This window comes from Chiloscyllium punctatum, chromosome 24 (assembly GCF_047496795.1).
Source record: "Chiloscyllium punctatum isolate Juve2018m chromosome 24, sChiPun1.3, whole genome shotgun sequence".
NCBI classification, from domain to species: domain Eukaryota; kingdom Metazoa; phylum Chordata; class Chondrichthyes; order Orectolobiformes; family Hemiscylliidae; genus Chiloscyllium; species Chiloscyllium punctatum.
This window is the reverse complement of record NC_092762.1, coordinates 66,522,183-66,549,258: the sequence shown is the minus strand read 5'-3', so window position 1 is coordinate 66,549,258 and position 27,076 is coordinate 66,522,183. Positions and strand designations below refer to the sequence as shown.

The 27,076-nt window shown below is 39.0% G+C and overlaps 1 protein-coding gene across 5 annotated transcripts; it reads left to right on the top strand.

Annotated features, from left to right (window-relative positions):
* Window positions 1-267: 267 nt before the first annotated feature.
* On the top strand, window positions 268-26,586 carry mbd3a (methyl-CpG binding domain protein 3a). Of its 5 annotated transcripts, XM_072594071.1 has the most exons (9): window positions 999-1,208; window positions 1,476-1,550; window positions 5,836-5,934; window positions 6,669-6,828; window positions 9,542-9,679; window positions 10,218-10,308; window positions 14,161-14,338; window positions 19,739-19,873; window positions 25,982-26,586. In XM_072594071.1, the coding sequence occupies exons 1-8, from the start codon at window positions 1,198-1,200 to the stop codon at window positions 19,866-19,868; spliced, it is 882 nt and encodes a 293-aa protein (XP_072450172.1). In that variant the 5' UTR covers window positions 999-1,197; the 3' UTR covers window positions 19,869-19,873; window positions 25,982-26,586. The 5 variants fall into 5 exon arrangements, with proteins under 5 accessions (XP_072450174.1, XP_072450170.1, XP_072450171.1 ...); XM_072594069.1 differs by lacking the exons at window positions 999-1,208; window positions 1,476-1,550 and adding an exon at window positions 269-575; XM_072594070.1 differs by lacking the exons at window positions 999-1,208; window positions 1,476-1,550 and adding an exon at window positions 270-575 and having other exon boundaries at window positions 6,669-6,822.
* Window positions 26,587-27,076: the final 490 nt, after the last annotated feature.

The window sequence follows — 27,076 nt, the reverse complement described above, 5'->3', positions numbered from 1 at the left end:
CTGGTTGTATTTTGAATTGCGAGCCGTGGTTTCAAGTCCTCGCACGGTTTTGTTTTTTGGTGTACGGGGGTTGGGCGGGCGAGGGAGGCGAATGGAGCGGCTTCATTGCAGACTTGAGTGTGTGCTGGCCCTGGTGACTGAGAGTCATGTCTCTGTCGCCCGCACGGAGGGGAGCAGCAGCAGTGAGGCGGTACTACTTCGGCGGCGCGGAGGGAGGGTTTTGGGGGCTGTGTCGGGTCGGCCTGGGGAAGGGGGGGTGAGGCGGCTGCGCGGAGTGTTGTGGAGCGGCGGCGGCGGCGCGAGGCGGGCTGTGCGGACACGGGGCACGAAGCGCCGGCGGCCCGGCCTGAAGCGATAGGGTCTTCCACATTCACCCCCCACCCCATCGCTAGGCTACCGTTACAGCCCCGCCACCCCACCCCCGTCCACTAGGCCTCTGCCCACACCAAGCCGGCAATCCTGGAGATGGAAAGGAAGCGTTTCGAGTGCTCGGCGCTCCCCTCCGGCTGGAAAAGGGAAGAAGTGACTCGAAAGTCGGGCCTGTCGGCGGGGAAGAGCGACGTCTATTATTATAGGTGAGTACCCGGGGAGGGTCTGTGTGTGTGTGTAGGGGCGGGCGGGGAGGGGGAGGCCGCGGCCTAACGCCGGCTCCTTAGGGCAGGGGGGGGGGGGGGGAGTGGCCTCGACCCGGACCCCCGGCCGAGGCTGCACTCTCCCTCCGCAGGGATGAGAATCCTGGGCCTGTACTCACTGTTCCCCCCTATTCCCCCACCCCCCCAAGCAGCTGCCGCTTTGTGCATATCGTTTGGGGTGGGGGTGGGTAAGGGGTAGCATTGTGCCTCCCTTTGTCGGAGGCCACGGTGAGTTAGCTTCCACAAAACGCAGCTTCAAGTAACTTCGCGCTTAACAACCCCCCCCCCCCCCCCGGCTCTTCATCTCTCACACCCCTCGCTTGAGGTTTTTTTTTGTTGATGCATGCTGTCGTTATCCACGCCACTCTGCAGACTTCTTCCCCATTCAAGTTCTGTTTTTGATCTGGATCCTTCGTTCCAAAACGCACTCAAAAGACATGGACGCTTCCGAAAGCTGTTGGGAATATAGTTAGTGGCTAGTGTTATATGAAGGATTTTGGCACTGCGGGTGTAGTGGTGAAATAATCCAGATTAAAACTGATGAACTTCTTTGTCCATTTCAGGAATGGAGCCAGTGTGAGTAGACATTAAAACACGTGGCTGTCAGGCTTATTCTGTTTAAGTTAAAATTTAATTGCAATCATTCCTGTCTACAAACAAAACTGACGGAGACGATCTTAATTCTGTCTGTCTCCCAAGATTTTTGTCTCATTTTAATTTGGTAGTTTTGGAATCTGTTCATGCTGCTTCTAAGCTACTGCAAACTGCAGAACTTAAAAGCAAAGTCATGAAGTATTTCCTGACAGTCATGATGTTTTGCATACTTCCCTATTTGTGATCTAGAGCAGATTTTTCGCAACTAGGATTCTGCAGATCCACAGGCGGTGAATACTTTGGCTGGGTGGCCACTCTTGAAGTGTGAGTATAGACAGTGAATGTTAGTAGACTGACCAAGATATCCAGCCAAAACTGCTGAGTAGGAATCAGGAAAGGGAATCTTGGTCTTATTTTCTTCTTCCTACCATCACCAGAGTTCTGAAATCAATTTGCTTCTAACACAGAAAACAACTTTCAACCATTAGTGCATAATTGACATGAATTGGCATCTTGCCATTTAAAAGGTGATGCCTGTGGAACCACACTCCAGAATAACTCATTTGAGAGTGCAGTTGTTCTTTCTAGTCCATTGAATGCTTATGGTCTTCTCAGGAGTGGCAGAATGGAAGAAATTATTTGAGAGATGTGTTTATAGTTGCAATTTAGTTAAATTACTGTACACCTTTAATGCAAACTGTGATCAATTTATTTTGGTGCATGAATTGAGCAAGTATCCATGCCTAGAGTCATATCACTGCTTTGTGAAAATCACATGGTTTTGCATGTTTGCCTTCAGTTCAATAGGACTCTTGTTTTCTGTGTACCTTGAAAGAATCATTATAATAGGTTTAGAATTTGTCACTGGACTTGCACAAAAATGTTAGGATTTATGGGAATTGCCCTGTTGAGCATGTATGTGCAGAGTTTTCATTGCATTGGGGAGAAAAATTAGTGATAAAAAGGTAGTCTAAGTACATTATTCCTGTAAAATAGTGATACGCCAAGATAATTATCCTTTTCTTTGCTAAAGCACAGTGCAGGTTAAAACTTCAAGTGGAATTATACGTGAAACATGCAATACATAGAGCATAAGAATTAGGAGTTAGAATAGCAGATCAACCCTCCACCCTGTTCTGCTATTCACTAAAATTGATAAATCTTTCACTTAAGTGGCACATTACAGCACATTCCCTTTTGCTTAATACACTTGTACCCAGAAATTTTAATTTCTGCCATGCATATGCGCACCCTGCGTATTCACAGCTTGTTTTGGTGAAATCCTCATCTCGTGGCTAAATGGCTAACCCCTAGTGCTGAGACTGTGATTTTTCAGTTCTAGAGTCCCCAACCAGAGGAAACATCTTCCTATCAACAATTCTGCCAAGTCATTTAAAACTTATTTCAGTTAGATCATCAGTCACTCTTCTAAACTCTGGAGACTGTGTGTGTCTAGTACTCTGTCTCTTCTCAAAGGTCAGCCCCCTCATCACAAAAACTAGCTAGTGATTCTTCATTATACTCCCTCTAAGGCAAATTGTCTACTCTTTAGCCTTAATTTATGTTAGCTTTAGATATGTTAAATGTACAAGGTATCACAATCATGTTCGTATAGTATATAGATTTGTTCTTTGCTTTTATAAGTATATAATTTGATTTTTCGCTGTACATAAATTCAAAGATCTATAATTGTGTGTGTTCTACCTATCAATCGTGATAATCAGATTGTGTAATTGAGGTGTTGATTTTAACCTATTTGCCAGTAGCTTCAGAGAAGCTCTTGGCTTTTGAAACAATCTCTGTTTGCATCTTGTGTATGCTGACAGAGGTGGGACAGCTAAGTTAGAGAGGATTTATTTAGTGTACAAATCAAGAATTCAGGATGTTATGTAGGAGAGTCCTTATGCTGTGAAGCTTCATATTATACAAAATGTTTTCACATTTTAATGAAAGCAGCTTGTATCAATTTATTCATAAATTTTTGCTGACCTTTTTAAAGATAAATGTTTATATAAAACATTAAGTTACCATCTGAATTTTTAGAGGTTGAGCTGAAAAATAGGAAATTGCCACTGATTTGAAAATGATCAAGTAATCCAGTGGTGGGACATGTGCATTCATGGAAGTGATATGAACGTTAGATAATTCATTTGAGGACCTTTCTGCACTGAACATAATAAGTTTAGACATTGTATCCTCTGCTCCCAGGTTGATATATGCAGTATATAATATGAGCTTGAGAAATGGTAAATGTGAGTCCATCAAGCCAGTTTTATATTGTACCATTCATAGGGGGTTCATAACATTCACAAACTGGGAAAATTGAAATGAGCTTTCCACAAATCATCCACAGTGAATACAAGTCAACCCCTAGGCATCTCAGTATAGCAAATGTTGAGAGTAACTGCTGAGTCCGAATATGTTACAGTCTACGAAATAGATATTATCTGTCAAATTATGCTTTTCAAATTGGTGATTTTCGATAGCATTTTTGTCAATGAAACCACTGATTATTTGAGCACGGAGTCAATAATATCTGTTATGCAGGATCAATGTTTCTCAAAAGTAAATATTTTTGTGAAGAATGTATATATTACTTTTATTCCAGTATTGCAAAGGATGGTCTTCTGTTGGTATAGGTATAACTGCAGAGTTTCAAGCACAAGATTTATTATTTATATGAACATTTGAAATCTTTTCTAGGATACTGGATTTTAAGTAAGTTTGTCATGTGTAGTGCCGCATAGTGATTGTTATTTCTCTGCAACTCAAGCCGCTGTAAGTGGGCATATCTGTTTTTTAAAATCTACTTTAAGAAGTCGGTAATGAAAAAACAATAGCTAGTGGTGAACATTTCCATGCTGATGTATTTTCCTATAGTTTATATGGTACTGTCACCCATCGTCTAAGGACAAAGGGCAATTGGAACAGTTTCTACCTTCCTGCTCTTCATATAACTTTTGAAATAATTGAATGCATTAATAATTAAATTACTTGTGTTAGATTTTCAGAATTAAGTCTGGAAGACTTTTATCATAGCTTTCATTTTCCTCAATCTGACATTGAAAATCTATATTAATGACTTGGATGAAGGGACCGACTGTATTGTAACCAAATTCGTTGGTGATACAAAGATAGGTAAGAAAGCAAGTTCTGAGGAGGATGCAAAGCCTGCAAAGATTAACTGAGTGGACAAATGTTTGTCAGATGGAGCATAATATAGGAAAATGTAAACGTGTCCATTTTAGCAGTTTGTCTGATAAGGCAAAGTATTATTTAAAAGGCTGCTGTGTAAGGGGATCTGGGTTTCTTTCTGGCCAGCAGTAGAAACACTACCACTGCACCGCAGAATCATTAGATTCAGTGTGCTTGAACATGAATCGGATGTACCATGTGGTACACCAGCAGTTAAGAGAGCAAATGCTACATTGAATTTTGGTGTAAAGGGGTGCAGTATAAAATAAGTCTCTCAGGGCATTGGTGAGATGGTATCTGGAGTACTGTGTGCAGTTTTTGTTCCTCTAAAGAGGTATATACTTGCATTAGAACTGGTTTAGAAAGGGTTCAGTCAACTGATTCATGGGCTGAAGTGTTTGTCGTATGAGGAGAAGTTGAGAAGTTTGACCTGTACTCATTTAGACCTGGGGTAATTTATACACAAGGAAGATTGATGAGATTTAATCAGAATATTTTATTGGGATAATTTAGACCACGTGAGTGCCAATTGAAAATAAGACATCTCCCATTTTAAGAATTTTTCTTCTGAAGGTCATTGAGTATTTGAAATTCTCTCCAAAAGCAGGCACTGGAGTCTGGGTCATTGAATACTTTCGAGGCTCAGTTATATATTTATGATTTACCAAAAAACCTAGGGTTATGGGATATGTGATTTATATTTTGAAGTGTTTTTCATCTGAATGTTGAAGGACTACTTTCCAAGAGCCAGATTATTGTCTTTCAGGATATGTCCTCCAAAACATTGTCTTGCAATACCTATATTTCTACTAAACTTCAGATTCCACTTCCAAGATACTACCAGACCTCAAGGCAATTTCAGAGCTGTTAAAGCTCAGGGCCTTGTATCTGTTTGCAATTTCACACACAAAACTTTTAGAATTTGCAGACAAAAGTTCTTTTAACTAAATTCGTTACGTCTAATTTATTTCATTCGAAAATTATTTCCCCATTTTATCATACCACACTAGTGGGCATTTATTGTGAAGCTGTGGTAGATGGGTGAGGTAGTATATGTTTAAAAATTTAACACCGTGCCACTTTGATCTGCATAGACAGGTCTCATCTTTTGAGATTTTAAATTTATGTTGAATAGAAGCCCAAATCTTCCTTAAGAGAACTATGATCAACTATGATCTTAAATGCACTTAGAGATGACTGAAAGTAATATTTCTGGGAAAGGAACAGTTTGACTCTACATGTTTATTAACATATTTGTCATTTTATTATTAGACCAATCCCTTGCTCTCTCAAGTGCTATCATTTTGAAGTTCTGCAAATATCTCTGAAGATGGGGGTGGGAAAAATTCAAAATGCTTGATTATGTTCCATTTCCATCCCCTATTTTAAATTGTGTTTCTCCCCTCTTGTTTAGGTTGCCTGTCCATCACGCACCATTCCCTGGCCAAGAAGAGAGGCAGGTGATCTGCTACCAGGCCTCTGCCAATGTAGCTCTTGAGCTGTCCACTAGGAGGTGCGTGAGAGTCCTTTTTCTTCCCCATGGGGAAGCGTGCGACACCTTCTCCTTCTCTAGCGTGATTGAGATCAGGAGATTGGTATGTGGGGATCATGGGTCCAAATGACTAACACTGTAGAAGTTCTAGAGTTTCTGGGACTATGTAAATGTGGTTACAAATTTCATTTTCTTGTTTTTTTTATCTTTTATTATTTTTTTCCCCTTGAAGTCTCCCTGCACAGTTCACCTTTTTCCTGCTAAGAAAATGTTGTGGCATCTTTTTCCAGGCCCCTCCCAATGCTGCTGTATAACCAGCTGCTTCGAGGTGCATGAGGATAGTGCATAAAGGGCACTTTTTTTTCCCCTTCCCTGTGGTGAAGATCCTGGTCATTATTTTGTATGACTGTGATCAACACCTTGTTTAATGGAAAGTTCCGTACCCAAAATTTCCTACTTGTGCCATGTCAAAAGGTTAATTGTTAATGATGCCCATGAGTGTGGATTCTACATGGTTTCTTGGATTATCATGACTAATCCCTAAATTAAAATTGAAAAGTAAACAAAAATCTAACAATGCTATTAGATCAGCAAGTGGTTTTGGTAGCATGTCTAAAATTTCCGTACTTGTGTGTATACCACATTATCAGTAGGTTTTAGTTATCAAAGTTAAATCTTAGCTTTCAAAGCCATTATTTCATTGTTTTATTTAATACATTAAGAAACACTTCAATTTTTGTTTGCCTTACTTTTAGCCCAAGTGGAAAGAAGTTCAGAAGCAAGCCACAGCTTGCACGTTACCTGGGAAATTCAATGGATCTGAGCAGTTTCGATTTCCGAACAGGAAAAATGTTGATCAGCAAACTGAACAAGAACAGACAGAGACTGCGCTTCGACTCTGCCAACCAGGTCAAGGTATTTAAGATTTAGACATTTTCACCAGTTAATTGTATTCCACAATGGTTTGAAGTGTGATCCGTGATTCTGACTTTATTAACTCAATTGGCTTTTACAAATCTAAGATTGGAAACAAAACAGATTCCATCCTCTTACGTTAGTGCAAACTCAACTAATGTTATGCATATTCTTCAGACTAGAGGTGGTGAGATTCCTCTGTAGACCTGAGTGAAAGCCTTCGAGACCTGCCTACAGGCCTATATTGAAATTGGATGTATAACCAGCTGTTGCAGATGTGAGAGGATAAGCTGAGACATGAATATTTTTGCTTCCTCGTTTTGGGTGAAACGTCTGATCATCACTTGGTATGGTTCAAGATTGGCAACTTGCTGGTTTTTAGAATCGGACATCTTCAATCATGTGTAATCTATTGTTGCTGGTGGAAATGCTTGGGGAAACTAGAAGTGTCAGCAGTGACTCACATGAGATAATGATTTCAACTTCCTATTAGTGCTTGTTTTGTTCTTGGTGAATTACATTTCCTTCAACTAAAATGGTTGCATTATTGCAGCATATGATCAACAATGAAACACCATTGCTCCTTATTTTCTATAACCGCTTGTCTATTTGGAAACTTTAGCTGGCACCTTAATGCTCAAAATTCCAAAAAAATTAAATTACTGAACTGAAATAATTAGTTGAACCCCCATTAGAAACTGTTACTTGGCAACATAAAGGGTGACCTGTTATAAGAAGTGGATAAGCAACTCTGTTTTCTTGAGAATACTTCAAAATATATAAATAAGTCAAAGTGCAACCATGTAATTTTCTTAAAGTTTGGACACATTTAAAGGGAGGCGTTTTGACATTGAGCATTACAGTAACTAACTAATATCCTAATTGTATGCTGTCCTCACTAGGCCACGTAGGACATAGTGTCTATTGTTTTAGATTAGATTACTTACAGTTTGGAAACAGGCCCTTCGGCCCAACAAGTCCACACCGACCCACTGAAGCGCAACCCACCCATTCCCCTACATTTACCCCTTCACCTAGCACTACGGGCAATTTAGCATGGCCAATTCACCTGACCTGCACATCTTTGGACTGTGGGAGGAAACTGGAGCACCCGGAGGAAACCCACGCAGACACAGGGAGAATGTGCAAACTCCACACAGTCAGTCGTCTGAGTCGGGAATTGAACCCGGGTCTCTGGCGCTGTGAGGCAGCAGTGCTAACCACTGTGCCACCATGCCGCAATGTAATCATGCAGCACCGTGTTGATAGGTGCTGCATGATTACATTGTCAACACAGGTTCCAATATATGGGTGATGGATGTTCATAGAATCTCTAGTGTGGAAGCAGGCCCTTTGGGTTATCAAGTCCACACTGACCCTCTGAAGAACAGCCAATTCAGACCTACTCCCCTATCCTATCCCATTCACCCTGCATTTCCCATGGCTTGTCCACCTAGCCTGCACACCCCTGGACATAATGGACAATTTAGTGTGGGTGGAAACCGGAACACCCGGAAGAAACCCACACAGTCACCCAAGAATGCTCATCACTGAACCATCATGCTGCCCTAAAGGAAAGGATAATGGGAAAGGAAATGTCACAAGAGTTGAGTGTAACGTTGCACATTTTGCATAACACATTTTAGATGAAGTTAAAAAATCACAACATTAGGTTATAGCCCAACAAATTTATTTGAAAATACAAGCTTTCAGAGCACTGCTCATTTATCAGTGGGGCAGGTGCATAGGACACAGTTTATAAGTAAAAGATCAAAGTGTCATACAACTGATGCGACATATTAGACAAACCTAGATGGCTGTTAAGTCTTAATCATTTGGAATGGGGATGCAGGTTTTGAATGATTAAGATGTAAATCCCAGAATTTCTTTGATGTTACAGCCCTGAGATAACTTACTTTTTATCCGTTGATAAAACAATTGATATCTCACCTCAGACAATGCATTATAGGTGTGAGGTTAGAGTCTGTTTGTATCCCAACCTGGAGTCAGACTTGTCTTATTTCCAAAGTAGGAATTTATAAAATGTCAAATTTTTTAAGTTTTGTTCTTCCATTGGAAAGTTGAAACATTTCAACTATTTATCATTGTAATATTCAACTTCTGACATAATCTGTAGGGCAGAGTGGTTTGCATAACGATGTTTCAGTTGATAGTCCTGCAAGGCACCATCCATACTTCTCAAGCTGTACTATCACTACAGCATGATGATGGCCATCAGAAGGTATATTAAGGTGAAAGACATCATAACTCAGCGTGATTCTATCTGTCCATGCATATCTTTCAGCAGAGGGTACTTGAAGGAATTGGTAGCTGAAGTGATTAAAAAAGAAATTGCAGAGGAGAACTTACAGATCAATAAAGAAAGTAGATAAACTAACTTGAGACCCCTCTAAAATTGGTAAGGCAATGGACCTTTCTCTACACCAAAAAGTTCAATGACACTCGACATGAAATCATTATCTAGTAAAGCTGCTGAACTTCTTCGCCCCATATATTCTGAATCGTTTTGTAATAATATTATACTATAATGTCTTGAAGTTTTTAATCTTGTGTATTTTATATGTTAGATCTGAATGTTTAAAATACAGTATTCTGCAGTCTGATGAATTTGTTTAGTATCATGTCATTTATAAAGTAGTTGATGATTGCTCAGTTATATTATCCATACTCATGAACAAATTTGCTTTGACAGGGCAAACCAGATCTGAACACTTCACTACCTGTTAGACAGACAGCTTCAATCTTCAAACAACCAGTTACCAAAGTGACCAACCACCCCAACAATAAAGTAAAAATGGATCCACAGAAAGCTGTAGAACAGCCACGGCAGGTAGTGATGTTTAATATTGTGTTTGTAGATCAGTGAAAATGTTCTAGATGTTTCGGTTTTCTTTAATTTTTATAAATAATTACTGTTGTTTTCTGTTTTTCCCTTCTTTGCCCTTCCTGAAGGGACTGATGCTTGCAGAGGTATTGTTTTAATAGCATCAACAGCACTCTGGCAGTCTGCCAATTTGAGACCTTACCATGTGCAAATCAAGAGTATTAGCTTTTTTGTCCAAGTAGGGCACTGCTTCTACATTTAATTCTGTCCAACCAGCAAGCATGTTGATTAGTAATGACCAAAATGGTTTAATATTGCCACATGCTATCTGTTTGCTGATGCTTTTAAGCCATTGGGGAAGTTTGTGTTTTTAAATGCTTCCCATTTGTCTGCAAATTCTACATCACTTGGGTCAAATTAAATCGCTTTTAGTTTCTACTGTTTGTTTGTTTTTAATTAAAATGCTTCAAAAATTGTAGCAAGTTTTGAAAACTTTTTTTCCAGCTCTTGCTTTTAAAATATTTATTATTCTGTAACACTCTAGTTATTCTGGGAGAAGAAGCTGACTGGATTGAATGCATTTGACATTGCTGAAGAAATCATAAAGACTATGGATCTACCTAAAGGTCTACAAGGTGAGCTTGAATTTGAGTATATTGCTTATTTTGTTATTGGGATCAGGAGGAGATATTTTAAAAAATTGTGGAATTAATTCGCTTATTTGTTGATGCTTGTTCTCTTAACTGTTTTTGGCTTTTGTAATGAAGTTGAACAATATTCTAAGTTTAGATGTTTGTGCAATTGTGCATGTTCATCCCTACAAAAATCAGCCAGTGCTGAACTAGTTTTCAATCTCAAATCTTGTCTTCCCACTCTCTCCTATGGTTTAGCAGCTTGCTTTACTCAACCAAATTCAATGCATTTTAGCCCAATTGGAACTGTTGTTTGTTGCACACTGTGGACATATTTCCTCCTACCTGATGACTGACTGCAAAAATCTCTACCACTTGTCCTGACCTGATGAGAGGACAGAGAAACAGTAACAACCTGACAGTTTGCTGACCTGTGGATCCGCTCCTTTTCCTAACGCCCACGTATTAAAGCAGATGGGCAAAGTGTTAGTGTGAAACAAACGAGCTGGTTCAGCCTAGAGTTGAGATGATTTTGGCACCTTTCCTGTATGAGTATACCCCTACGCTTCAGTGATCAGATTTGAAGGTATGACTTGACCAGAACATAGTAGCTTTAATCTTCACTCAAATTGTTTCCTAATGAAGGGTGATGTCATCTCTTTCAAAAACACCATTGCTCCCTTTCAAAACCACCATTTGCTCCCTTTCAAATCAAAAAGTTATAAATCTTTGACCATCACCAACCTTGTTTTCCTCCAACATCAACAAAATCAAATACTGCAGGAATGCTGTGTATCTTTGGCAGTTCTGGGAAAATGTCTTCAACCTGAAAAGTTCACTTTTACCACCAATGCCAAGCTGAGCATTTCCAACATTTTTTGTTCCTATTCCTTGAATGTATTGTTGAACAGACTTTTTATGTGATATTTTTGACCACTATGGTTGTCTAACAGCGGTTTACAACTAACAAAGCACTTTTTGAATTGTTCTCGCTGTTGAGAAACAAGGCTACTAATTTGTAATAGCCAGCTCCCATAAGCAGCAGTGTGATACTGCCTGGATGACCTGTTTGCAGTGTTTTTGAAGGGTGAGTATTGATTATAGAATGACGTCTTCAGAATAATTCTAGGGAACCTTTTCTGCCCTATTGGAGTGGATGAGACAAGGCCTCACTCCAACAGGTCATACAAAAGACAAGATCTCATATAATGTAGTCATTCTTTGTCAGTTTTTGTTCAATGTATGCAATGTATGACACAGTATGTAGACAGGCCAACAAGGGGTGAGGCCATATTGGATTTGATACTGGGGAATGAACCTGGCTAGGTGTTAGATTTGGAGGTAAGTGAGCACTTTGGCGATTAGTAACCATAATTCGGTTATGTTTACAATAGCAGTGGGCAGTATAACTGGGGGAAAGGCAATTATAATTTCAGTAGGCAAGATTTAGGATGCATAGGATGGAGAAGAAAACTGCAGGGGATGGACACACTTGAAATGTGGAATTCATTCAAGGAACAGCTACTGCAGGTCCTTAAGTATATACCTATCAGGCAGGGAGGTAGTTGTCAAGAGGAAGAAGAAGGTTTTCGTAAGGATAAGGCGTGAAGGCTCAGATAGGGGGCTGGAGAGTTATAAGTTAGCCAGAATAGATCTAAAGAGAGGGCTAAGAAGAGCCAAGAGGGGACATGAGAAGTTGTTGGCAAATAGGATCAAGAAAAACCCTAAGGCCTTCTATAGGTATGTCAGGAATAAAAGAATGACTGATTAGGGCTAATCAACGAAAGTAGTGTGTGGAATCTGAGGACATGGGGAAGCACCTAATTAATAGTTTCCGTCAGTATTCACATTGCCCTTTTCCAATGTTAGTGAGAATACGGAAATATTACTTCCTTGCATCGCCTTCCACCCCAAAAAAGACTCATTTATTGCTGCTACTTTCTATCTGCTAAACAATTCTCAGTCGTTTACCAGTATATCTAACCCTCCAATCAATTCTTTGTGCTTTAAGTTTGCACAGTAACCTCTTACATGCAAGTTGATCAAAAGTTTTCTGATTTAAAAAATATCCTAATATGTCATGCCCACTAGTTCTCCCTTTATATATTCTACAGTTGCATTCTCAAAAATATTGTGGTTGATTTGTCAAATGTTCTTTCCTTTTCATAAATCCACGCTGATTTCGTGTAATCCCATTGAAGTGTCCTTATGTTCCATCTCTAATAATTGGGCATCCTGCCTTACCCCTAACTTTTGCCTGCTGTGCAGTCTACATCCACTGCTTAAATTCTGAAGTATTATGCATCCTCCGCTCTGTTTACTTTGCCATTTGCTGCTTCAATCTGCATTCTAAATTTGCTGCTTTAATCTTCTCACCACCTTTAGAAGATCCTCATTAGATCACACTTTCATTAATCTTTTGATGATTTTCTATTAGGTTCAGATTTTTAACTGTGAGCACACGCAATTTCTTGCAATGTTGGCCACATTGAAAACATCGTAATATGCAAAAGAGATTCTTGATAAACAGGGGTCCGAGGTTGTATAGTTCAGACAGGAATGTGGAAATGAGACCACAACCAGATCAACCATAATATCTTTGGGGAAACAGATTAAAAGGACCAACTGGTTTGCTGCTATTCCAAAGCCCTAAGTTTTTAAATGCAAACGAATTTGTTGTTGTAACTATATCTCTGAAAGAGCCAAGACTGACCGACTGGCCTCCTGGATAAATCATTCTGTGATTCTGTTTTTTGTTGGCTGCTATTCAATGACTGGACAAGAAAGAGTTGAGAATGTTACCACTTTCATTTCCTTGATCTTTCCTGTGACTGATTTGGTATCAATGATAAAATTAAAGTAGCTCACTTCTTTTTGTTTCCCCTTTTTGTTAGTATGAATTTGTACTTGCCAATGCCGGATTGCATTCATCATGAATGGTGTACCCGCCATTGCGTCAACAAATTTGTTGCATTAATTCTCGCCACCTTCGTTTGACTCTCTGTCCCCATGTTTACGATCTGTTACACAGTTTGTCCTCAACTCTGATCGTTCTTTTAAATCAAAGCTTGAAAGGATTCCAGTGCTGGTCCAAGGGGCTTGTAGTCCCTGCATGTCATATGTCATTTGGTTCCTTAACTGCTATCCACTGTTTTACAGTTCCTCATCGGTTGCCATGTTTTATCTGTGCCTTAAGCTTGTGTAGCCTACCTGGGCCTGGCAACCTTATTGTCAGTTTTCTAGAGATATAGATATTCTGTAAGACTGTTTCCCTATCTAGTTAGGATGTTGCATTCTCAACAAAAACTCCGAAGAGTTACAAATGATCTCTTCCCATATTAACCCAAATCTTCTGACCTGGGTCAGGATTCCAATTTTTGATGAAAAGCAGACAGGAAAGTTGCATGCATACTTTCGTATTTTGGCTCCCTTAAAGGTATCCTGCAGAACTGCGGAGGTTGGGTTGGGTGACAGAGGGGTAGGTAGCCAAGGGATCTCTAAGGTGGTCTGGATGGAGAGGCAGGGAGGTTGGGTCAGTTTTTTTATTATTTTATTAGATTCCCTACAGCGTGGAAACAGGCCCTTTGGCCCAACCAGTCCACACTGACCCTCCAAAGAGTAACCCGCCCAGACCCATTTTTCCTCTGACTAATGCACCTAACAGATCAAGGTGCTTGTGTGATGTGGAAGTTTTGGTTTAGGGTAGATGAGGAGTCGTTGGCACTTCCTTGTTTTTAAATTTTTGAAGTCACTTAAGCTGGAATATCACAAGTAAATATCATAAACTTATTAAAAGAGAATTCATGAGTAAATTGTGATTAGTAATATAAATTGTTTGCATATTTTCTTTTTTAGGTGTGGGGCCAGGATGCACAGATGAAACTTTGTTGTCTGCTATAGCAAGTGCTCTACATACTAGTTCCAATCCTATTACTGGACAGGTCTCTGCAGCAGTAGAAAAAAATCCCGGTGTGTGGCTGAATACTTCGCAACCTCTCTGCAAAGCTTTCATGGTCACTGATGAGGACATTAGGTAGGAGCATTAATTATGCTGGCCTCTACCTTGAGCTATAAGTGTTGTGAACTGTAATATTTGCTGTTAATTTGGAAATTAATTTTTCTTTGCTTTGTTTGGCGTAAGCAGAATTAGGATCCTATTGGAAGTGCGATTTAATATTTTAGTTGGAATCTAATAAATCTTAAACCTGAAGGTGTTATGATTAAGTTCTGAAAAACGATTACTGGACTTGAAATGTTAATTGTTTTCTCTGCACAGATGCTGCCAGATCTGCTGAGTTTTTCCAGAAATGTTAGTTTTGGGGTTTTATGATTATTTCTGGTTATTGAAAAATTGAGATTGCTAGATAAGGAGATCAAGTCTTCAGTGATAAATGTGTTGGCTAGCTCCCACTGGACATCAAGTAACCAAACTGATAACTACAAATGGGAAATACATTTCATTGGTCTAAATTGTTTCGTTCCATCTCATGATCCTTCAGATACAGCAGCATCTTCAGCATTTGACTGATTTAAAATCAAGTCATCTTTGGATTTATGCTGTTACCTCAGTTTTTCATACTTCATACGTTGGATCATTGGAAGATGACCTGCTTCATGCAGGTATTGACAGTACTAACATTAGTTTGGCATACAAAATTGATTAAAATGCAAGTTTGTTTAATCCTCTTTGTGGCATACTGACTTTTAATAATTTGGGGTTGTTTGTTTCCTTGGATTCTAGGAACATAGACACCATGAATAATTCAGTCTGTTGAGTATAGTCATTACTTTGTAGAGTAGAGGTTGAAAAGTTTGTGAACCATTTCACAGCTGAACTATAAGCCTTATTCATTCACTTGCCAAGATTTCCAGGTTTAATTGCAAGCACAAATACTTTTCAAAGTTCAATGGTGATAATTGCTGAATTATTTTGCTTTGAGCATTGTCTTTCATTTTCCCCTGCACAGTCATCTCCCAGCACAGCAAAAAAAGTTTGATTTGCTATTGCTGATCTATGAAAGGAGATTGAAGCAAAAATTGAATGCGTTACAGGATCATCTTTGAATATTGCATATTTTTCACATGACGCAAATACCCATCCTTTTCCACAGTGTTTTTTTTTTGTTTCGTGAGTTATTAGATATGGATAGTGAGTTGAAATGCCCAAAGAATAGGAAGGAAGTGTGCTTCCTGAGCAAGTTGACTGCTAGAAATTTCAAACCATTACTCGGATCAAAACTTAGCTCTTTATCTCCTGGAAAGTGGCACTCCTTGCATTCTATGAAATTTCAGCCAAGCCAACACACTGGACAAGTAGACAGGGTGTCTAGCACAGTCTGTTCTCCGAGTTCTTAAACCCATTATTGCTTGATCTTGTGGGATGTCTCTGTAGTTGGTCAGTACAAAATGTAATGATTTTTGATGAGACATCACATCCAGCTTGTAGCTGTTTGTCTTAACCAATCAAAGATCAAACCTGATGATTTGTCTGCATTACCCATTATTATATGGCTTTGACATTTTGCCATGGTTTGTAACACCAAAAGAGTAAGCAGCACCAGACTTGGCCAAATATGTCTCAATCTTTATATAAAAAAAGCCTGATTTCTTGAAAGAAACTTCTATAAGTTGCCGACACAGTGAATAAATTCCCAAGTTTCATCTATTATATCTTCACCAATTTGACCCTGAGCTCCTTTAAGAGACTTCTATGCGCTGCTAGTTAAAGAACTTCAACTGAATATTTGCTTAACTATCTCTAATTCATGTGAACTGATTTTGATTATTTATTGGATTTTAGGCAATTTGTAACTTCTCTCACAATTTCTCTCTTTCATCTCTTTCTCTTGACGCATGTGTACATGTTAATGTGTGTCACAAACCATTTCACTGGGTAGTGAATATAGTAATAAACACTACTTAACCCTAAAGAATTTGCTGAGAGGCATTTTCACAAAGTAACAAGCAACACTAGCTCAACAATAACCTGCTCAATGGGCTTGAAATAAAACACAGATTGGGTTCTTTCAGTTTGTTACCTCATTACATCCTTGGCTGAAGCATGGAAGAAATGCTGAATGGGAGAGGAGAAAGTGAGGATGACTGCTCTTTAAGGTAGCAATTGACTGAGTGTAACATGAAGGCAACCCAGAAAAAACAGAGCCCACAGAAACTAGGGGAGGGGGGGGAGGAGTCTTTGGTTGAAATGGTATCTAGCAGGAAGGAAATGATATGCCTGTTGGTGGGCAGTCATCTCAGCCATAGATATTACGAAAAGAGCTCCTCCAGGTAGAATCCTAGGCTCAACCATCTTTAGCTACTTCACTGATGACCTCCCCTCCTTTAGAAAGCCAGAAATGGGGTTGTCTGCTGATGATTGTGCTGTTTTGCAGCATATGACAAAAGAAACAATAGTCTGAACTATTCCCTGTAGCAACAACTCACTGTAAAGAAAATTCACCCAACTCCCTATTTGGATTTTTTGGTGAGAAGTTGAAATTAAATTGCCCTTTATTTGCTCTTTACAATTTAAAAAAAGTGTTTGAGCACCTTGTTATCTGTTCATTCAAACTTCCACATTTTTGCATTGAATGTATATATGATCATTTCCTCCACATTTAAATTGGATTTGGCACCTACTTACCCATTCCACAAGCCAAACTTATTGATAGTACTTGCAGTGTCTTTTAACTCGTAAGATTTTGTCAGATGTGTTTGCACTCCTTACAACCAACGGTGTGTTGTCTACATGAACAAAAGTTAACCTCTCAGTAAACTACTTCCTTTGATTAAGCAACATCAAAAAAAATTATCTGCCATTTTATGACTGAAATCGTAGTGAATACACTCTGTTTGAAGTGTTAACTTTGTTTCTCTCTGCACCGATGCTGCCAGACCTGCTGAGTTTCTCCACACTTTGTATATACATTGCATCCAGATACTTTTTCTATATCTAATCACGTTATTCTGCCTGTAAGCTTAATTTACATCAACTTTTTTAAAACTAATTTATTACTAATTTGAATTGTGGCTTCAAGTGCCTACACTGACATTAGATTAACTAGTCTATGGTTTGTTGGTGTATCTCTCTCTCTCTCTCTTTCTCTGTGTTATTGGACAAGAATGTTGCATTGGCTAACTTTTACTTAATATAGTTCATACACTTGAGCTTTTTTAAAATTGTGGCTAGTATGTCGTCTTTTCTGGCTTTTTTCAACACCTGAGGCGATGTGCTCACAGGTAGCCTCTAATGTTTTTTTTAAATTAGAACTGATACCTGTTTTGTAAAGTATTACCAAATTACTATTTTGTTCCTCCCACCATCATTTGCCACACCTAAACATAGTGGCTAATTCTGAAATGTTAAGTTTTTTTGTAGTGAGTGATGTGTTTTTAATTACTCCAAACTGTACAGTAAGTATTCTAGATTTTACTTTAAATACATTTTCTGATTCTAGCAACCTTATTAAGTTTGCGAGATAATCAATATATGCCTTCCATTGTCAAGACAATCTTTCTTGTGAAATGAAACACAAGCAGGCTCTATGAGGGAATGTTGGCCTTTTTAGTGGTGCCGTCTTTTGGATAAGACATTTTAATGAGGTTCTCTTGATGCTTTCAAGTGGATGTAAAGTATCCTATAGCAATATTTAAGAATGGGAGTTATCCATAGTGTCCACCTATGTTTATTGCTCAACCAATAGAACTGAAAACAGACTATCCAGTAATTATAATACAGAATTCAGTAATTCTCAGTGTATTCACAGCTGTCTTGTCTGCAGTTTGGCTGCTGTAACCGAATTCCAAGTGTCTACACTTTAACGTTACTATACTAGCAGTATTGCACTTCATAATATTCTGATGACAAAACTGTTACATTTCCTTTTTTCTTGCAATTTGTACCAATGCCAGGAAGCGATTTGTTTTATTCCTGTCATTCTTCTGTTATCAGCTGCACAAACCTGCATTCCAACTTTTTTTGAGCACTCTTATCAGTGTCATGTCAGATTACCATTTCCCATTCACATATACATCAAGTATTGTTGGAAGAATGCTTACAGGCATTCTGAATCCAATTCTGAACCTTCAGTTGCAAGCATTTCTGTCTCAGTAATATTTGGGTGTTTACTTGTACGTGGGTTTTTTTTTCCCATACCTGCATTAAAATTACCTTCCCATCTCTTACTACCTAAACTCATCCTACCTACAATGACTGAATGCAATATATAATGTTTCACTGCAACTAATAGTCAAATAGAAAAGTAAAGTTAATTGATTTCCTCTTCCATCCCCTCTGGGGTAATACACTAATCCAGGCTGCTGCTTGTACTATGAGAGTTCAGAGTTAATTTTCACATCAATTTTTCTTGGGCATTCATCTTATTGAGATTTAGCCATTTAATGCAAAAACATGCTTACCGTGACAGACCATGAAAGTCGAGGCTTGTTTTACTCTGTTCACTAAAAATCAGATTGTTTAGACACCATTGCAACATTTATTTAAAATATAGATTTCATCTATAAGAGAAGTGTGCTGATTACTTTGCATTAAAAGCTTATTGGGGTTTGCTTTTCTTCAAAACAAGTATTGTGCCACAACACTGCCATTACAGACCTAAGGTAGTTTAATTGCAAGCCCAGATTAAGTACCCACCGTGCAATGACTTGTCTCTGTTTCAAGTTATGGCTATCAGACAATATATGTAAGTTTCTTGTCCATTTGGCCCTGGTCATCGATAATGTGTAGAGGTTTTTGCCCTGACATTCCTTCTATCTTTGTGTTCATTTTTAAAAACAGATCCTTCATGGGATATGGGTGTCACTGGCCAAACCAGGATTTATTACCCATTCCTAATTGCCCAGAGGGCAGTTAAGTGTCAACAACATTGCTGGGTGGCAGGAGTCCGGTGTAGGTTAGACCAAGTAAAGAACAGTTTCCCTACTGAAAGGACATAGTGAATCAATGGATTTTTCGAACATTCAACAATGGTTTCATAGTTATTAGACTTCTAATTCCAGATGTTTATTGATTCCAAATTCCATCTGCCGTGGCAGGATTAGAACGCAGGTCCCCAGAACATTACCAGGGTTTCTGGATTAATATCTAGTGATAAGACCACCAGACCATCATCTCAACTTTTATTGCTGTCAATTATTTATCATTTCACTGAAGGACAATTGACTGGGTAAAAGTGGAAATGGGGATTAAGGAGACAGAAGTGAATGATCATTCATGAGGCAAAAGTGGAAGTGGTATTAGCTATAAAGTGGCCAGTGGATTTTATATTATCTCCCTATGTCTTTAAAATTCTGGCATAGCCACATTAATGCCTGTAATACTAGTATACCAATTTGAGACTTGTTTGTGCTGGTTGTTGAGTCTTTAATAACTGAATGTGTTACTATTTAAAATGTGTCCATGTATTTATTGCAGGAAGCAAGAAGAACTTGTACAACAAGTGCGGAAGAAGTTGGAGGAGGCACTGATGGCTGATATGCTAGCACATGCTGAAGAATCTGGAAAGGAGTCAGATATAGCACAAGACAAGGAAGAGGATGTATAGCCAAGGTACCTTAAGAATGAGCAGAATCTCTGTGTTTATCCAATTCCTGTGAATTTAATATCTTACTGTTTTTCCACCAACCACATGCATTACAGTATGCAATTTTCATTCAGCATTTTCCATTCCTTTGGTGGAGTTGAACCAAGTTGGTTGGGAAAGCAACATAGTGGCTGACCGACCCAGTGACACACTTGTTATCAGGTATAACATGAAATTATCTGTGCTGTGCTACATACAAATTTCCTCTACCCTAGAATACATTTGGTAAACCTTAACACTTACATTTGCTATCTAATTTACAATTAGATACCTTCAGTTTACAATTTTGATCCTGAATTAGGACAATTGATTGCAATTCTTTAAAATCAGTTTATGCTCTGCCTATCCTCTCTCTGTCTTTGCTCAACATCTGTTTTAGTTGACCAGAGTCACAGATTTAACCGCATAATGCAATTTGGCAATATGTTGACTTCAGGCCAAATGAAAGGTTTGAATTGCTGTATGTCACAGAAGTTTTCTTGCCTAATAATTTCTAGTGGCCTCATAATGTTTAGGATCAATCGGGATAATTTATTAAAGGAAAAACCCAAAAACTCAAGGAAAGTTTATCTTAAACTGGCTGTATTCAACTACAAGTCTTAAGCGTGGTTTATGCCCTCCCCTGTTCATGTACTACTATCAAAAAGGCAACCAAGTAGAATTCCTGTGTGTCGGGTGATGAACTACAAACAGAAGAAATTAAAACTACCAGCTAGCATTGAACGTGTAGAGGATTTGGGATGGAAGTGCTCAATGTTCCAGTCAGAAATAGGTAGAATCTGGAATAATTGTTGGGCTAAAGAGCATTTTCTTTAGGTTTATTTTCAAAATCTTTGACCAAGTTACAACTGAAGTGACAATGTGTTAAAAGTACTTCATTAAAAAATGTTATTTGTGTAAGTGTAAATTTAAATCTTTGACTGTTCTGCTAAATGCTATAATTTCAGAAGTTCCTAGACTTCAGTAAGGAGAATATCCTTTGTATTAAATCCCTTAAAACCACAAAATCTATGACTGTGATTGAACAAGATTTCCAAGGATGTTGCCAGGGTTGGAGGATTTGAGCTATAGGAAGAGGCTGAACAGGCCTGTTTTCCCTGTATGGAATGAGCTGCCAGAGGAAATGGTGGAGGCTGGTACAATTGCAACATTTAAAAGGGACCTGGATGGGTGTAGGAATTGGAAGGGTTTGGAGGGATATGGGCCAGGTGCTGGCAGGTGGGAGTAGATAGAGTTGAGATATCTGGTTTGCATGGACAAGTTGGACCGAAGGGTTTGTTTCCATGCTGTACATCTCTATGACTCTAAGTGCACTTTCTTTGCAATACCGTCCAGGTGATTGAGCGGGCTGAGAGACATTAGATTGTCTTTCTGAATCCATTGATTTTAAGATTGTCACCTGTACCTATGTGATAAAGAATGCAGTTTATAGTCTTTTACATGACCAGACACCCAACTCCACCCAAATTCCTCAAGTACTGACATTAGACTATCTGAACAGAGCAACTGTGGAAATAGCCATGGTCCAGTGACTCTGTCTTTCCTGCTTTTTATTTGTTGTCTTTTTGGAACTACAGCAAGATCCTCAACAGTGAGACAGTTTAGTGGAGTCATAGAGATGTACAGCATAGAAACAGACCCTTTGGTCCAACCTGTCCATGCCGACCAGATATCCCAACCCAATCTAGTCCCACCTGCCAGCACCCTCCAAACCCTTCCTATTCATATACCCATCCAGGTGCCTTTTTAAATGTTGTAATTGTACCAGCTTCCACCACTCCTGTGGCAGCTCATTCCATATACGTACCACCCTCTGCATGAAAATTTGCCCCTGAGGTCCCTTTTATATCTTTCCCCCCTCACCCTAAACCTATGCTGCCTAATTCTTGACTCCCTGACCCCAGAGAAAAGACTCTGTCTTTTTATCCTATCCATGCCCCTCATAATTTTGTAAACCTCTATAAGGTCAATCCCTCAGCTTCCGACGCTTCAAGGAAAACAGCCCCAGCCTGTTCAGCTTCTCCCCATAGCTCAAATCCTCCAACCCTGGCAACATCCTTATAAATTTTTTCTACCTCTTTCAAGTTTCGCAACATCTTTCTGATAGGAAGGAGACCAGAATTGCATGCAATATTCCAACAGTGGTCTAACCAATGACCTGTACAGCCGCAACATGACCTCCCAACTCCTGTACTCACTACTCTGACCAATAAAGGAAAGCATACCAAATGCCGCCTTCACTATCCTAATTACCTGTGACTCCACTTTCAAGGAGCTGTGAACCTGCACTCCAAGGTCTCTTTGTTCAGCAACACTCTCTAGGACCTTACCATTAAGTGTATAAGCTCTGCTAAGATTTGCTTTCCCAAAATGCAGCACCTCGCATTTATCTGAATTTAAACTTCATCTGCCATTTCTCGGCCCATTGGCCCATCTGATCAAGATCCTGTTGTAATCTAAGATTACGCCTCCAATTTTGGTGTCATCTGCAAACTTACTAACTGTACCTCTTATGCTCGCATCCAAATCATTTATGTAAATGACAAAAAGTAGAGGACCCAGCACCGATCCTTGTCTCATTCCACTGGTCACAGGCCTCCAGTCTGAAAAACACCCTCCCACCACCACCCTCTATCTTCTACCTTTGAGCCAGTTCTGTATCCAAAAGGTGAATTCTCCCTGTATTCCATGAGATCTAACCTTGCTAACCAGTCTCCCATGGGGAACCTTGTTGAACACCTTATTGAAGTCCATATAAATCCCATCTACCGCTCTGCCCTCATCAATCCTCTTACTTCAAAAAACTCAATCAAGTTTGTGAGACATGATTTCCTACGCACAAAGCCATATTGACTATCCCTAATCAGTCCTTGCCTTTCCAAATACATGTACATCCTGTATCTCCGGATTCTTTCCAACAACTTGCCCACCACTGACGTCAGTTTCACTGGTCTATCGTTCCCTGGCTTGTCCTTACCACCCTTCTTAAACAGTGGCACCACGTTTGCCAACCTCCAGTCTTCCGTCACCTCACCTGTGACTATCAATGATACAAATATCTCAGCAAGAGGCCCAGCAATCGCTTCCCAAAGAGCTCTCTGGAACACCTGATCACGTCCTGGGGATTTATCCACCTTTGTGTTTCAAGACATCCAGCACTTCCTCCTCTGTAATATGGATATTTTGCAAGGTGTAACCATCTATTTTGTTACTTTCTATATCTTTCATATCCTTTTCCACACTAAATACTGATGCAAAATACTTGTTTAGTATCTCCCCTGTTTTCTGCGGCTCCAGACAAAAGCTGCCTTGCTGATCTTTGAGGCGCTCTATTCTCTCCCTAGTTAGCCTTTTGTCCTTAATGTATTTGGAAAAACCCTTTGCATTCTCCTTAATTCTATTTGCCAAAGCTATTTCATGTCCCCTTTTTGCCCTCCTGATTTCCCTCAAGTATACTCCTGCCATTATTCTCTTTTAAAGATTCACTCGATCTAACCTTACCTTGCTTCCTTCATTTTCTTAACCAAACCCTCAATTTCTTTAGTCATCCAGCATTCCCTATATCTACCAGCCTTACCTTTCACTCTGACAGGAATATACTTTCTCTGGATTCTCATTATCTCATTTCTGAAGGCTTCCCATTTTCCACCTGTCCCTTTACCTGCGAACATCTGCCCCAAATCAGCTTTTGAAAGTTCTTACCTAATACCGTCATAATTGGCCTTTCTCCAATTTAGAACTTCAACTCTTAGATCTGACCTATCCTTTTCCATCACTGTTTTAAATCTAATAGAATTATGGCCCCAAAGCACTCCCCCACTGACAGCTCAGTCACCTGCCCTGCCTTTTTTCCCAAGAGTAGGTCAAGTTTTGCACTTTCTCTAGTAGGTACATCCGCATACTGAATCAGAAAATGTTCTTGTACATGCTGAACAAATTCCTCTCCATCTAAACCTTTAACACTATGGCAGTCCCAGTCTGTGTTTGGAAAGTTAAAATCCCCTACCATAACCACCCTGCTATTCTTACAGATAGCTGAGATCTCCTTACAAGTTTGTTTCTCAATTTCCCCCTGACTATTAGGGGGTCTATAATACAGTCACAATAAGGTGATCATTCCTTTTTTATTTCTCATTTCCACCAAAATAACTTCCCTGGATGTATTTCCAGGAATATCCTCCCTCAGCACAGCTGTAATGCTATCCCTTATCAAAAACACTGCTATCCCTTTCTATCCTTCCTGTAGCATTTATATCCTGGAACATTAAGCTGCCAGTCCTACCCATCCCTGAGCCATGTCTCTGTAATTGCTTTCATATCCCAGTCCCATGTTCCTAACCATGCCCTGAATTTATCTGCCTTTCCTGTTAGGCACCATACCCTGAGTTCATCGGCCTTCCCTCTTAGGCCCCTTGCATTTAAGAGCATTTTTAAAGCAATTATCAGGATGGAGCAAAAAGTCTATGCTGTCCATTGCTTTACATTTATGCACTACTGAGAAATTTAGAAAAGGTTTGAACATCCTTTTGTAGATTTGATTTGGAGTCAAAGTTCACATACTGCCATGAAGGAAAGACTTACGGCAGCAACACTATTTCGGTCCTTTCAGCTCATAACTGCCCTGGTGTCATCCGTTTCCATTTGGACTGATCAGTACCTACATCTCAGCTTCGTATTTTCAGAATTAGCCCAATTTGGATAGATTATATTCATGATTTGAGAATTATTCTATGCACAGGTCATTCTGCTATAATGCGTATTTCATTAATGCAAATTTGCTGTAACACAACTGATAAATTGGGCGTACTGTTTCTAAAGTGCGAATTGTAAAGCATGGATTTGTTATAACATTATTCCAGTCCCACTCATTTAAATGGTGCTGGTATTATGTGGTTTTATTATAACACTGGGTTGCACGAGAACGGAACTGCCACATTATAACAGAACCCCCACAACTGTATTTTGCTAATGTGTAGAATTGAGGTTTCCAAAATGAATAAATAGGATTGTGACCTGCAGTGGCAGCTTTAGAATGAAGACTTTTTGTTTGTCTTTGGAGCTTACTGGATTATCTGCTATGGTCAAAGTCAGATTGCCAGATGGTAGGTGCCTTAACTGTTTTGTTTATGTCCTTACTATCCTTCATATCACCAACCCACAGACAGTTCACACTTGATACCACATCTCGTTCTACAGTGTCAGTAAGATCGTGCTTATTCCTACCCATCTCTTCAAAATTGATATTACTGTGCGGCCTGGAAATAATCTATTAACCAAAAACATAGTTTTCATCTTTTGATATTGGGTTGAATCTTTCTTGCTACCTTTCTAACTGCTAATGTTTTAGGTAAGGTGGGTAGTAACTTGATGAGTTTGCAAAGGTGAGTCTTATTTTTTATTCACCCATCCTGTGTGTATTGGTGGGTTCAAGCTCCAGAGAAATGATACTGCACCACCGGTACTGCAGTGTTTATATTGGGTAGGGATAACAGGAGAGAGAAAAAGATGATTGAACAATTAACAATTGTTGCTCCTTCATATTGGGCTGTCTTTTAGAAGATGGATAATATTTTGTCATATAATATTTTTAAAATGTCCTTTTCGATGAATGAGCCCCTGACACAATGTTAGGTTTTTGTACATTATAGGCTGTTGGAGAACTTTATTTTATCCCTGACCTGAGTTTTTGATTTGATGCCGAGGCCAAATATGGTTTGCTGTCATATCTTTTTAAGCGGTCAGGGAACCCATTTTGCATTGTTTCTGGTTAAACATTTTGAAATATTTGCAATAACATATGTTGAGTAAAGTGCTCACTCTATTTTGTCATACAATATGCTCATATTCAAAAAGTGCATTGGCATATAACTATCCTGTCGACACCTGAAACCTGAGTCTGAATCTAAACCAATCAAAAAAAATTCAGTTTGGATGGACCATGTCTGAGCTAGGTTACAAGTAGTCATTTCACAACTGATAAGTTGTTCAAGGCCTTAACAGAGAAACTTGATGCTTGTTGGCAGCAATTTATAATGCTTTTGTCTGCTATTCATTTTCATTTGTTTTCTTGGCAGGAGATTCTTAGAATCCAATATTTTTCAGGGAAGTATGGACATAAAGATGAGTGAAAATATTCGTAAGGATGAGAATCACTGAATAATTGTATCATTTGGAATTTCTGCATCCAAACTGGTTTATATGTTTGAAGAACTACTTTTCCAGTTTAAAAATAAAAGTGCTTTTTGTCAGATGGAAACAGTCATTGTGATGGGCATGTAGACCATTGCCAGTAATCATTTTTAAACTTGAAGTTTGTTTTTATATGCTCACATTTTTTAAAGCTATGTAAAATACTGTAAAATTTGATACGTGCAGGTTGTCTGTTGGTAGGTATATTCATTGTTTGTGGTTTAATCGTGAAATAAGCATACATCTCTGGTGACGAGCACCAGAGAATGAATCCAATATTTCTAGTTTTGTATGTTGTGTTTCTAGACCATTGCATTCTTAATCCTGTAATGAGGCAAACTGCATTCATGCATGTTTTGTGGAAAATTGTTTTGCAAGTGTTTTATAATGCATGTTTCCAATTTTTCCCCACCTTCAGTACATGTACATTGTGTAGTTGAAGCAAACTGTAAAAGCTGGAATAGCTTGTTAATAAAATCTATTTACTAAATATTTTTTATTTGTAATGTTTTGCAGGTGAGCTGATGCACCATGCCATTAGATTATAGAATTACTTACTGTACTTCTCTAATCTGTGTTTGGTATCAGCTGCAAGCCCACAAAGACAAAAGACCATGAACAGTTATCATGGTTTGGGATTTCTTTTAATGGAAGAGATTTGGGAGTTAATATTTGAAGTGTTAAAAACTGTTAAAAAGTGTTTTAAACTAAGGTTTAAAAGGTCACTGAAACAAAGGCTACAGTTATTGGGTCGTTTATTGAAACTAGACTTGCTAATATTCAGACATTTGTGCTGAAGTTGCAGTTAGTTTAAATCAAGGTCAGATTTGATATCTCTTTCTTGTGTGTCTGGAAATGCAAACAGCTTAACAATTTGTATCTTAAAGTGTCTGAGTCAACCTTGGGAAAGATGAAATTAGAATGTGCACAAAAGATATTATGCATTTTAGACTATCAGGGTATTCTGCTGCAAACCTAAG